The 14,330-nt window shown below is 38.2% G+C and overlaps 2 protein-coding genes across 6 annotated transcripts; one reads left to right on the top strand and one right to left on the bottom strand.

Annotated features, from left to right (window-relative positions):
- On the bottom strand, nucleotides 19-9,946 carry LOC18791607 (nuclear pore complex protein NUP155). Its single transcript, XM_007226978.2, has 13 exons — nucleotides 9,580-9,946; nucleotides 8,789-8,958; nucleotides 7,232-7,358; nucleotides 6,050-6,312; nucleotides 4,245-5,892; nucleotides 3,931-4,143; nucleotides 3,539-3,786; nucleotides 3,024-3,438; nucleotides 2,613-2,818; nucleotides 1,696-2,053; nucleotides 1,350-1,568; nucleotides 850-1,178; nucleotides 19-321 (listed from the first exon to the last, which is right to left on the bottom strand). The coding sequence occupies exons 1-13, from the start codon at nucleotides 9,736-9,738 to the stop codon at nucleotides 204-206; spliced, it is 4,473 nt and encodes a 1,490-aa protein (XP_007227040.1). The 5' UTR covers nucleotides 9,739-9,946; the 3' UTR covers nucleotides 19-203.
- On the top strand, nucleotides 11,179-14,210 carry LOC18793382 (probable UDP-3-O-acyl-N-acetylglucosamine deacetylase 2). Of its 5 annotated transcripts, none has more exons than XM_020563924.1 (7): nucleotides 11,179-11,641; nucleotides 11,753-12,061; nucleotides 12,295-12,501; nucleotides 12,728-12,832; nucleotides 12,949-13,013; nucleotides 13,243-13,387; nucleotides 13,487-14,210. In XM_020563924.1, exons 1-7 carry the CDS (start codon nucleotides 11,561-11,563, stop codon nucleotides 13,538-13,540), a joined length of 966 nt encoding a protein of 321 aa, XP_020419513.1. In that variant the 5' UTR covers nucleotides 11,179-11,560; the 3' UTR covers nucleotides 13,541-14,210. The 5 variants fall into 5 exon arrangements, with proteins under 5 accessions (XP_020419513.1, XP_020419521.1, XP_020419523.1 ...); XM_020563932.1 differs by having other exon boundaries at nucleotides 12,737-12,832; XM_020563934.1 differs by having other exon boundaries at nucleotides 11,179-11,620.

A 14,330-nucleotide genomic window follows, 5' to 3' on the forward strand; every position in this document is an offset into this window, starting at 1 on the left:
GACGAAACTAGCCTATTATCTCATCCTTTTCCAAATAAATCCAGTAAACACTCCCTTTGAATAATAGAGTCTGTTTTGCACAAAACTACATGACGCATTCAATAATGAAATTATAACATTTTTTTTCTTTTTGGAAAATGTTATATATGTAACAAGAAAAATTTCATACAACACCATATATGGCACGATGAACAGTAAAAAGATCAAAAACGATCAAAAGAAAAGGGACTTATCAGTGACTCTTCGAGTTCTCGAAAGCCATGGAAAACAGCTTCAGTCTGGCTCTGTGGAAGGGCCAACCTCCGTACCTCAGTCATATACCTGGAATTCAAGTTCAAAAGGAACAAATCATCATACACTCAAACTCTTAAGAATGTTTAGAGAAGGAAATGCTCAGATTGGATTATTTTTTCTGCATTTCTTTTGTTGTATCGGAGCAACCATCAACTTGTGAGGTCCCCAATTCTTTTCTCCTAGTGAATACAAAGCATGAAAAGCTATACACATCACAGTTCACATTTGAAATAGACTTGTCCACATGACTAAATGGAAGTGGTGAGACACTGATCACCACCTGCACGTTATTGATTCATTTGAAAACAAATGACAGGGTATATTTGATTGTATAATGGGGTATATTTCATCCATCACAAAAGGGTTTCATGCAACATCTAGAATGATCCAGAGTTTTTAAGGCTTGATCTTGGCACAAAGAAGATTATAAAACAGCAAAGGTACAAAATCTGCATATTGGATCAGGTATTTTATAGACGTAAATATTAAATTGAACATAAAGCAAACAAAGAACGCTGTTTGTCGCAAACAAGAACAATAAATAAATAAACTCACCTGTTTGCTGCACTTGAGATCTTATCTCGAACCCCTTGGTTAATCCCTGATGTTTGCTCCAGTGAAAATGTTCCACCTAGAATTAAAGAAGCTCCAGTAGCACTTGTACCCATTCTTTGTGCAAACACAGACATTGCCCACTCTCGAAGTACAACTAATACTGATCGTAGAAGGCGTAACCTAAGGTTTGGTGATGGCAAAATAGCACCACTCGTCAACAATTGGTCATAAGTGTTCAATACGGGCTCAATTGCACCCTTGCAAGCAGCAAGAAGAGCCCTTGCCACATCTTCATCTCCAACAGATTCAACCCCTGATTCCAGTCTTTCCTACAAAGAGATGAAATAAAATAAATTGATCAGGTAACAATTTTTTTCTTCTTCCGGTTTTTAAGTATTTTTAAAGCTGCTTATTCGTGTGTGTGTGTGTGTGTGTGTGTGTTTGTGCATACAGATATAGATATACTATCAATATAGGTAGTGTGCGTGTCTCCAATATACCAGTGCAGCTTTCTCGAGGTGGAGACACAGTGTGTCCAAGGGCAAACCAGCTCCATCTCCAGGATAAATGTGAGAACCAACTCTCTTCAATACTGAACAAGCTTCAGCAATGCCACCCCTTGAAAGAGCTTGATCAATTAATCTGGCCCAAGTATCTCTTACAACGCTACTATCAGCATCACCAGAATAGTATGCAAAGTATAGCATTTCTAGACATATCTGAGCGCAGCAGAGAACAAGAAAAAATTCAGTTATAAATAAAAACTAGAATTTCCCTAATTTTGTTTTGTAGTAAGGTTCAATGAGAAATAATAGCAATCACTGGCAAGCAAGAGAAATCAAGTACCTCCCAAAGTTCAAATGGAAGAGCATATTCATTGTATAGCTGAGTTATACTCTTTAAATCTAATGACAGCTCTTTGGCCTTTTCTCGTGCAATATTTGCAAGATTGGCATCACCACTCAAAGTGCTAGTGGGAACAGTTCCACTTTGGACAGGCTCAGATGCACCAGGCAAAGCTTCTATCCTGGAAGCGGAAGCCTCAAGTTCCTCCTTGATCTTTATCTGAAAACGAAGGACAGCAAGTTTTCCTTCCAACAAATCTAACAACCCATCATCATACGCACCTCTGGTAGAACCTACCAGGCCTTCACTGTTACTTGCATTTTTAGCCTGTAGGACTGCATTACTTAGGTAATGATACCTGAAATTGATAAAAACCCATTATTACCAGTTAAGGGGATCAGGAATTTTTTTTCTACAGACAAGAGTTGACTAATATCCAGCCTTGGATGGGTTGGGTTTATTTTTTAAGACGACAAGTTCAAAAATCCTTTTGAGTAGATGAGGAACCTTAGGTCAACCTGACTTTAGAAAGCATTTCTTATAAAGCGACTCAAACCAAGAATTTTATAATCAGATATTGATATCAAATCTATATAAGAATTAGTTTACATGTGGTCAAATTAATATAGAATTCAGTAAATATAGACATTACTACAGAAAGATCGTACGTGGTCAGGATTATTAAATGAGGCACTAGAAATTCCCAAACGAAACTAGAATATTGGTAAGTGATAATGGAATTCATAAAAATGTCAAAGACATCCCAACCCAAGCACGAAGAGATACCGGACAAAAAGAAACCCTGCAAATTATTTATCTAGATTTTCTGGTAAAATAGAATCATGGTAAGGTGTTTGAAAAAGGATCCCCTGAAACTCCACAAAGAACTAAGGAAGACTGAATGAATATATGCTAACCTTTGATCTAGAGTAGGAACATCCCCAGAATTGGTTGAACGCCTCTCTGCCAGTCTTAGTAATACATGAGCTGCAAGCAGATGCTGCCTCTTCAAGACATAATATCGTGCCAACAGATCAGAATATTTGGCTTGATTGAATGGGATGGCTGTTCCTGAGTAACTAATTGGAGAAGCGGCCGATGTGACCGCAGAAACAGCCCGAACCTACAAACATGGAAGAAACATCAGGATAACAAAAGAGGGGAAAGCATTAGCACTAAGGAAAGATATTGCTTAAGACCAGATGGAAGACGTTCCAGCTCTTTTTTGAAAGCATTTGTCTGATCATATTTTGAAGCATACTAAGAGAATCTTGACAATTGAAATTCATCATATCAGATCCAAAACAAAATAACATTAAAAAAATCACCTCTTGTATGGGTTCACGGCCAGCACTTTGTAGGAACGGCACCAAATCAGGACCTCCATACTCCAGCAACTCATTCTCAAGGCCCATATCAATCATAGCATGGTACAAGTACTCGTGAAATAATCTGTCAGGAGATTGGATGCCCAGCTGAACAATCTGGGATATATATTTGTTCCGAGAGACCGGATCAAGGGCAGATCGCATAGCAGCAGGCCTAAGAGGAGAACCAAACTCCCTCTGTGAAGGCTCACCTTTTAGAGAACGCAATGCACTGATGACAATCTCATAGCACTGTTCACGTTGAGCACGTGCATGCTGTCGGACTGCTGCATCAATTTGGTCACTAAAAGCATCACCTGCGGGGTCAAGAGCCTGTGCCTTTTGTAAAGGCAAGCGAACCACGGCTTCATAAAACCTGCAACGTACTCATTTTTAGGTTTTACACATAACGACTTAACTTACTAAGCATATACAACCGATCAAAACAGCACTGAGCTTAACCATAAGAAACTGACCTTAAATCCTCAAATCGTTTGCAGACAGTTCGTAAATCAGCAGATTCTGGAACTTTACTCAAAAAATTGAAGGCCTCTCTAGCAAGATTCTCCTTCTCCTCAGGATCTGGAATTACAGCAGCTCTCTCAAGACACTCCACAGCTAGAAAAAACTTGTAATCAGACTCCTTATAATAGCTTGGACAGCCTTCCCGTAATCTCCCACTAATATCATTTACTGCCCCCCTGCCATCAGGACCAGTATAATACTGGAGCAATGAATGACATGAAAATAATGACATTTCAGACTGAAGTCAGATAAAAAAACTGATAAACAAGTGAGGGGAAAAAGGGAAAGTTTGCTAAATTTCTAAGAAGTGAATTTCCTCAATGTTAAACTAAAATTGCATTACCTCCATCAGAGCAGATATGAGCCTTGTAGCGAGGTGGTCACCCTCCTCGGAACAAACTAACTGATGAAATGTCATTTGAACTAATGCCTGTCGCAGATTAGCATCAAACCCCTGAACCAAGCGTGTTACATGGTGCTGTGAAAGAAGCTGGAGCAGAAACAGGGCTTCACTGGATCTAAGAAGCAACTGCCTGATGCATTCCATTGCCCTCACCTGTCAAATTTTTAAAAAACAAAAACAAAACAAAAATGAGGAATAGAAATGAAAAAGTACAGTATGAACACCTTTCTACACTATAGAAATAAGCAAACTACCTCCATGGCTGCCAATTCAGCGGGACTATATGGTAATCTCTGCCTTTTATTAGACATACCACCATCATTAGACTCAGTGTTCCGTGAGTAAGTACCAAATAAGTTTCTCACCATACTGTGGTCACCACCACCTAATTCTGAACCAATTCCATAAAGGATAGAACCAGTCACATCTCCTAAACCAGCAACACAACCATAAAGTCCCCTCCTTTGGTTCCTTCTGGACTTCAGAAACTTCTCTAGAGAGCGAATTTTGTTTTCAAGCACTTGCATAGCCTCAAGAGAGAGCCTGCATACGACTAACCCATTTTCTGACATTGCATCTGCAGAACCTAAACCACCTTTTACAACCACAACAGGAAGTTCCCATATGGGAAATAGCAACCTTGCAGAACACAAACAGAGCCCTTCATGTGCACCTGAAAACACAGGCTCAGCCTCCTGAACAACCTGCCCCATGCTGAATCCCCCAGCAGCTGTTCTAGTGTTTGATAATGCATTGCTGCCCTCAAGTTGTGGCATTCCAACAAGTCTTGGGTCCTCGAAAGCTTCAGCTGCCTTCTGAGAAACAACATTACTTATAAGAGTTTCTGAATGGACTATCCTAGCTGCTAGCATTAAACACATCGCCGCTGCCTCACCAGCTCCAAAACGATTGAAGAATTCTTCTACGATTGACCTGGGGATGTTAGTCTCAAACAACCTCCTCAGAATGTCCACAGGCCTATTGAAAACTATTTCCATCATGCCCATAGTACTGAAAACAACAACTCGTCTCCTTGGCAATATATGTTGGATTGAAAGGTCACCTCTGGCCCAAAGTTTTCCAGTTACCTTTTCACAGGACTCATCAGAGCCTTCATAACCACCATATTCAATTTCTGAATACAGAGACTGTACAGTGGTTGCAGTATCAGGCAAGGGGAAAACATCGGCTACAAAAAGCATCCGTCCTTCAACTGGTAAAGAAGATACAGATTCCCGTAATGCCCGAGAACTCCTTGAACTTGTCCCCGAAGTACTTGACCCAGCTGATTGTGTGCTTGAATCGCGGCTCACAAGAAGAAGAGAAGCCATGGTTGGTGGAGATGAATCAGAAAGGACAAGAGTTCCAGCAGAATAATATGCTGCCTCAACCTTTAGGGAGAGATCGTCATTCTGAGGTCTACCAGCAAGAGACATGCTTCCAAAGGCAAGTCCACCACCGACCCCTAGTGGAGGAGAAGGCCTAGTTGTCACAACTTTTAAACAGCTAGGTTTATGGTTGGTATTAAACCCACCCAAATTTCCACTAGATGGAGAAGTGGTAAGGTACATCCTTCTGCCATCGGACAAAACAGCAACAAGGTGTAGAGACTTAGATTCCAGGGTAGACAAGGGTGAAATGCAGACTATAGATGACTTTGTAGATCGATTTGGACCTCTAGGTCCAGTTGATTGTCTACCCCCATAATGAGCATCCCTCTGATTTATCAGATTCCTTTCTTCTGCCACCTTTTTCAATGGCCCATCAACATTTTGCCCCACAATAAACACCTGAAGTTTCATTTCTTCAGTTCGTGCATACAAGATGTGTCTTTCATTATCAAAAACCATTTCAATGATGGGGTCAACAGCTCCAAACTTAAAAAGATTTGGTACTACCCATCTGAAAAAAAACAAAGATATGTTTATGTTAATATGTTATCTTTGAAAAGAATATTCAAATTCAATGTTATAGGTGCAAATTAGAAAATCCACAAGCACAATTATTACTTTGAAGAAAGCAAATTAAGGAAAATAAATAAATAGGATTTTCCCTTAACCTTGAAATAACGCTTCCTAAACCGGCAGTCAGACAAACTTTTCGGCAACGCTTTTGCCAGCCTGATCCAGTTGTATAATGTAGCTCATAAATGTGGCCATCACGCCCAGCAAGGAAAATACGACCCTTGTCAGTACACGTGATACATGTCATGGTGATCCCATCAGATGGTACTGTATATTCTGGCAATGGCTGTAGTGAGACTTCTGCATATGGATCTGTGCCATCAGCCCCTCCAGAGCAACATACTCCTACAAGAATTAACTGATAAAAGGCAAAGACCATTAAGAACTACAAACTTCAACCAAGATAATATAAAGTGTTAAAAATTACATGATAGAACCAACTTAAAAGAAAAACTAGGGGCGAGTATTAAAAAATAAAAAGATACAGCTCAAACAAAATTCAACGAAGTGCAAATACAGAACACCGGAAATTTGCACCTAGTTATGTTACTGAATATTCTATTTTCAAGTTAAATATTCTTCTGGAGAAAAGAGAGCCAATACTGGAGGCTTCTGCCCAGCCATGCCCCTGTCACGAGATAGTTTTTTTCCAAGACTCGAACTGCAACCACCAAGTTTCTTAGGGAAGACCCTATCCTTATATTTAGATAATAATGTCTTAGTCCAACCTATAAAAATGTATCTCAGTATAATTTGAAGCAATGTGCACCCCACTGGTCACAATGTTAAGCAGTCCTCACTACACAAAAAAAGTTCTAAAACAGCAACTATTGTACTTGATTGGCTGAACCAAGATAACAGGAAGTTTTCCTTATTCAACAGCTCCAACAATCAATTCTTAACTCTTATTTAGTAAGATTACAGATTATTTCTTATTTATTATATAAAAAAGCTTATATTATTCAAAACCTGCTTCATCTTCTATGACATGGTATCGCTGGCTCGTCATTTTAGGTGATCCAGATGTTATTGAAGGGAAATTTTTCTTTTCTTATTTTCCCCTTCTTCATTTCCTTCATAAAGGGGTCCCCTTTTATACCACCAAGTGCACTACGGTTGAATTATGCCCCTTCCTTTGGGATATTTCACAAATATACATATAACTTTAAAGGAAAAACTTTAAGAGTATAATCATGAAATGAACTACTCTGTATCTACATGACTCCAAACTCACAACATTAAAAGAATATAAATGAGATAAAGACCAACTTAAATACCTCAACAGGTGTTGCCAAAATCAAAAGATACTGAATAGCTTCAACAAAAACACCAGGTTTAGATTTAGCAAGGCCAACAGCACAAATAGCTTGATCCTCCCCACTATATTCAGGACATTGTCCATCCCTGATGAAGAAAGAATATTAAAGAGAGGCAATGGAAAGCATGTAGAGATGAAAGCCATTAACCATGGTAAAAAGGCTACAAATATGGTACTAATTAATATGTAACAAATTGCCTACAGGTGTATGGTATCATGAATGGTTTCCTATATTTGTTTATAAGGTATCATATGTGCCATACATTGGACAGCAATTTGGACACATTTTCCTATATATGTATGTATCTGTCCATTTATGTATACTATATTCGTACGGTTGCATGAACACACATGAAGAAAAAGTTAAGAGATGTACAAGAATACAATAAACATTCATAATAATACATCAGAATTCAAACTACACTTATCCAGTTGGTAAGTGTCGTCTACTCTACAATAATTTTATAAATAATCTCATTAAAACGCTGAAACCAATATATAATGGCGCAAAAACACAACATGGATCATCTATAGGTAATTTTCTGAGGTCGGAATATCATGTCTTAATGTTAACTCTATCAGAGCTTATTAACAGTTACTCTCATAGATCTCATGGCAGACATTTACTATTTTAATGAAGTCTAAAATAGACTAAAATGATAAATGTACACCAAGTCTCAAACTTTATTTCAGTAAGGCCAAGCAAAGTTACAACCTTTACACTATTATGGTAAGGAAAATTAAATGAAGGAGAAATAAAAACAAAGGAGAGGATAAGGTAAGGGAAGGAAATGGTTTTTCTCTCCCTTTGTAAGATAGTAAGTAGTGGCCAATGAGTTAAAGAGAGGGAATGAGAGTAAAGGGTATGCTATTACAAGTAACCCTTATATTCTTCCTTACATACAATGATAGAAAAGTAGCTTAGAAAGATTCTCTTCTTTCCCTCCTCCAATCTATCCAATTGGAAGGAGAAGTTTTTCTAGTCTTGGAAGGATGACCTCTCCCTTCACCTCTCTCCCCTTCTCAATCCCTAAAACCAGACAAAGGAAAATGCCTACATCGTTCACCTTTGTTCTTCCTCCTTTTTTCCATCCATCCATTTTGACCTCCTACCAAAGTCCAAACACTTAGAGAGCACCTATGTAGCAGTTGCTCAGAGCTTTTAACTGAATTTTCAATCGTGTCAAATAAAGTTTATATCCATTTGAACTTCATATTTATGAAAATAATGTTAAAGAAGGAGATCCCTCACACAAGCAGAATGATCATTATCATCGTTAGATGAAATATATGTTGTATCTACCAAGGTATGTCCTCCCCATGTTTAACTTATTGACTTAGCTTGTCATCTCTATTGTTTTGCAGGTCACTGACTGACAGATATCAATTGTCGTATCTATGAAGTGAGAATATCCATAAGCTTAATTATGATCTACACCTTGGAATAAGATAAACTTTTTCTTTCTTTTCACAGTTTTTTATTAGCAATATTATCAAACTAAGACAATAAACTCACCACTTGTCAAAACGCCAGAGAAACAAGGAATTATCTACCGATGCCCATGCCCTACGAATCTCAGGAAATATCCCACATAATGAATTTCCTTCCCCACCAGCTGCATTATATCTTTCAATAAGTACCCCAGGCAACTCCCAAGTATCCACCACCTCAACCAAAGGCGGCCACTGCAATGGAATTAAACATCATCGTAAAGCTTTGAAGAATAGAATTGATTTTAAGTTATATAATATATCTAAACAAAGTTATGATACTACCACAATGTCAGATTATCAAACATCAAGAACATGAAAAAGGCACTGCACATGAGCTGAAAATAATCATAGCCTTTTTTTTTAAAAGCTTAATATACGAGCCTTACAACTGTAATACATCAGAAAAATACTTTTCTCAAAATTATATTTAAAAAATAATAGCATAATATTTTACTACTGTTAAGATCAAGTAATGTTAGGAAGAAGGATACAGTTAACTCATTGAATAACAGAAGATCAAGTGTAATAAATAACTATAAAAGCATTAAGTTTTATCACTACCCAGTAGTACCCTGATAATGCCCATAATTCAATTCAAGGTTATACTAATTATGATTGAAACTTCTGTGAACTCCGAATGCTCAATCCCACCAAAAAAAAAAACACAGCCACGCGAATAACATAGCAGCCAAGCCAAAAATCTTACCAAGAGAAACAATCATCCCAAAACTAACACATTGCAGTCTGAGCCTTATATTTTTCACTTATACCACAAAAATCGTAGCTTTTAATTCGCATAAACATGGAAATTACCTCTCTGGGATGAGTAGAATAGGGGTGACTAGCGTATCTGGAAGCTTCTAGGGCTTCTTCAAGATCAAGCTGAGACGAGACTTCTCGGCCAATGCGGTCACTCACGACGAGGCCCGCATTAGTGACATCGCGCATAACGATTTCGTCCTCCCAAGACATGCCGTTGGAAACCCTAGAACTCTGAACAAGAAAATTGCACAAATTGAAACACTGCCTGCTAGATTGAATTGGAGCCGGAAGTCGGTTTTCCCTCCCTTTGTTGAAACCAAACAGGGCAAGTCTTGAATTGGAGAGCACTATTCACACCGCTATGGTAAAGAGCGTTGGAGTAGAGAGATTTGTATTATAGGGTTTTGGGGAGGCTTTGTTTGTGGCGGGCAAATTAAGCTACTTTTGAAAAAACCGGAGGGGCCGGTTCATTGAACGGCTCGGTTCGTCCGTGTTGAACTAGGATTTATTTGTTTTTAAGAGGCCCGAAAAAAAAATAATAATAATGTGACTACCAATAGAACAAGCATGATTTTCATTGACAAAATACATGGATACTTTAGGTTTTACCAGGAGTGGACACAGTCTGGATTGAATTGGTTTCACTTCAAAATCACAGTCGAATCAATTACAATATAACAATTTGGTTCAGTCAGTTTAGGCCTAAGTCCAATTATCTTTCCTTTTGCATTTTTTCAACATTATTAGACCAATTACAACAACAAAATTCACAACTTGATGCATACTTTTTTCATTTTCTAGTGTACCAAACCGTCCTAAAACTCAACATGCCATAAAACTTCAAAATTCAATAACTAATATAGCTACAATTCAACATTCATATATAGTTATTTTCTAATTAGAGGACTACACATGTAAAATTAAATATAAATAAGTATACAAGTAGGTCCGGTTCAATTTAGGCAAAGTTTACAAAAGCTTAAAATCAAACCAACCCAAATAATATACAGTCTCATTTGGTTTTTAAACCATTTGAATTTTTCTTGGTCAAAATCAAATCAAATCAAATCAAACCAAACCGGTAATTATGAATTGAATCACCGATTTAGTTGGTTCGACCATATTGATGCCCATCCCTAGATTTTACACGACCGGTTTATATATGCTCACACTCCCCCAATTGATATTACACATATGTTGGTGCTTAAAAAAAGCCTTGCCAAGAGCATGCGAGAGGTCTTTTTATTAATCACGACGAACATCTAGAAAAATACAATTACAAATATATATAAAGTATTTTAAGTCGCCATACGATAGATCTATCCTAAGTAAATTTCATCGATATAGGTCTATCGTGACTCGGTCTATGCTGCCGAAAAATCTCACGCTGGGATACGTTTATCGTATCAAAGATTCGTCAGGATAGGTATGCTTGACAAAAAATTTGCGGGATAGGTATACCCAACAAAAAGAGATAGCTCTATTGCGACAAATATTTGCTGGCAAAGGTCTATCACGACGAATGTTTCGCTGAGCTAGGTCTTCCCGACAAAAAAACTCGCGGGTCATGTATATCCCGACAAATGTTTTGTTGGGCTATGTCAACCCAACAAAACTTATGACAGGGTTGATCTTTCTGACAAAAATTTGTTTGTATCGGGTTATGTTTATCTCGTCAAAGATTCGCAGGATAGGCCTATCCCAAAAAAAACTCGCTGGGATGGGTAAATATTTTCATAAGTTAGTTTCCCTTGGTTGACCAAAAAAAAAGAAGTTAGTTTCCCTTTTTTTTTTTTCTTTTTTCTTTTTTAAATAATGAAAATATTTTCCCTGTTCGCCCCACAAAACAACCTTTTTGCCCAAAAAGAAAGAACACATAACAGTCCCTCTCCAGTTAGGCAAAATATAGAAATCCCTAGCTTCTCATAGTCCCGCCAAAATGTGGTCTCCCCGTTCTTATTTGTCTTCAACACTTTCCTAGATTGAGACGCAAGACGACGACGTATTGGTACTCACCGGCATCGTGTAAGCTATGACAGTTTCCAGTGCCTTCAACGCATTCAAGTCATCTAAATCCGTCGTCTGGAAATCCGTAAACACACTCTCAGTCTCTGTAAATACATACATGACTTTACATCTCCCTCCCTTTTCCTCAAGTCATTTTCCGGTTGATTTTCTAAGCAATTTTTAATGTCTGAATGTGATTTGTATTGTTTGATTACAGACTGGTAGGCTTCAGCAAACCATAGCGGGATGCATAGAGCGGAAGGGGAAAGGCTTGCACAGTGGAAAGGTCTCCACGGTGAAATTGTGGCCAGAGCTTGTCAGCAAAGGAAGGTACTTTGATTTTCAGCCCAATGTGATACGAGCTTCGATTGAGTTTGCTGAGGAATCGCCTCTGTGCACCACTCTCTGTAAAGATGGGGTCAAAATTCGAACGGTTGAGCACTTGCTTTCTGCTTTGGAAGCTATGGAGGTTGATAATTGCCGGATTGAGATAAAGAACTCAGACCCCGAAGATTTCGATCTTGAGGTTGGTACCATATATTTGTGAATTTTCGATTTGTCTTGAGGAGGACTTGCTCTTGATTTCACTAGGAGACATATCAGGGGGGAAATTACACATAGTAGGTTATTGGGGGCGCTTGAACTGTGTAATTGCCACTTCTAAGAAAGTTGAGGCAATCTGAATTTAGAACATAGAGAACTATTGATTCTTGAATATGACATAGGAAAAGTAATAATGCCCAAAATCAAGTCATGCAGGTTCCTATTTTTGATGGGTCAGCAAGTGAGTGGGTAGAGGCTATAGAACTAGTTGGCTTAAAAGAGGCAACAGATCATTGTGGCAACTGTTGTGAGAAGATGGCAGCATATGTGAATGAACCAGTGCATGTGTGGAGGAATGATTCTTTTGTTGCTGCATTTCCATCACCAGAAATTCGTATCACTTACGGGATCGACTTTCGACAGGTACACATTTTGCTGGATTGGGAATTCTCTTCACTGACAGCATGGTTTTGGAATGTGAAACAAAGAAGTGTTCTTATTAAATATCCTTACTTGAAAGAGATTGGTTACTTAATGAGAGGAATGGCTATCAAATATCTGCAGATTATTTTGTTTTTCTCGCTACTTCTTTGTCCAAATGTGAGAATTCATAGGCAAAGTTTTGGGCATGCTTGTTTGACACTTTCTGCAGGTGCAGGCTATTGGCTGCCAGTGGTTTTCTGTGACCTCCTTGGATAACTCTTTCTATTCCAAGCACATTGCTTTGTCAAGAACCTTTTGCATTTATGAGGAGGTCAATACTAAACGGTTCTCCATTAGTAGTCTTGAAATTACTTTCTGTTTTCTGTTATAGCTTAGTTATATATTGTTGAATTTATTATGGTAATGCTTGACTCCATGTTCTAACAGGTGGAGCGAATGCGGAATGCAGGACTCATAAAAGGGGGTGGATTAGAAAATGCACTTGTTTGTAGGTGAGACGCTCCATTTATGTTAAGTTGAACTAGTTAGGAGATGACATGGGTTGTTCAAATGCGAATTGGGTGGACTGAAGTGACAATTGCCAGTTGGATATGATTTTATTCCAGTTAAAACAACGAGTTCAGGCAGAGAATTTGTTGAAGCGTGTGGGGAATATATCATTGTCAACTTGATTTGGGAGAAAACACTTATAGTACACTTAATCCTATTTTTCTTTTGCAGTGCTAGTAAAGGTTGGTTGAACCCACCACTGCGTTTTCCAGATGAACCTTGTCGCCATAAGGTCTTAGATCTTATCGGCGATGCTTCCCTGTTTGCAAGGTTTGGCAGTCAAGGGTTTCCAGTGGCACATATAGTGGCATACAAGGTATATACGTTTGTCTTATATTCATGTCTAAGAAGAGCTTAGAACAAAATGGTTATGAGATATTAAGTCCATTGTTTGTTTGTGTGGCGTGTCACGCAGGGTAGCCATGCACTGCATTCTGATTTTGTTCGCCGGCTATCAGGAATTATATAAAAGGATAATGTCTTGGTCCTCTAGATGTCATTGTGATGTAGCAACGATCCAGAAATTCAGATGCAGAAATATGGAAGTAGATTACAGAAGTAGACCGGCATAGGGTTTCAAGTTTCAACCTAAAAGTGCGCATATTACAGAAGTAGATTTACCCCGGTAACTGCTTGTATTTGAAAATTGGCTTGGTGAAATGATGTAAAGTTGTATGCCTTCAAATTGTGTAACTACTGTTCTCGATCAAGGCAAAAAATTTCCCGGTAGGACATTCTCTGTGAAAGAGTTAATTAGAAACCAGATAATCAAAGCTTGGTTCATCAATTTATACTCCTTTTTTTCTGTGCCTATAAACTAGGTCATGCACTGCATTCTGATTTTGTTCGCCGGCTATCAGGAATTATATAAAAGGATAATGTCTTGGTCCTCTAGATGTCATTGTGATGTAGCAACGATCCAGAAATTCAGATGCAGAAATATGGAAGTAGATTACAGAAGTAGACCGGCATAGGGTTTCAAGTTTCAACCTAAAAGTGCGCATATTACAGAAGTAGATTTACCCCGGTAACTGCTTGTATTTGAAAATTGGCTTGGTGAAATGATGTAAAGTTGTATGCCTTCAAATTGTGTAACTACTGTTCTCGATCAAGGCAAAAAATTTCCCGGTAGGACATTCTCTGTGAAAGAGTTAATTAGAAACCAGATAATCAAAGCTTGGTTCATCAATTTATACTCCTTTTTTTATGTGCCTATAAACTAGGTCAAACTCCAACTTCTGGTAGTCAACACAGTGAGC

Source organism: Prunus persica, chromosome G1 (assembly GCF_000346465.2).
Source record: "Prunus persica cultivar Lovell chromosome G1, Prunus_persica_NCBIv2, whole genome shotgun sequence".
Taxonomy (NCBI): domain Eukaryota; kingdom Viridiplantae; phylum Streptophyta; class Magnoliopsida; order Rosales; family Rosaceae; genus Prunus; species Prunus persica.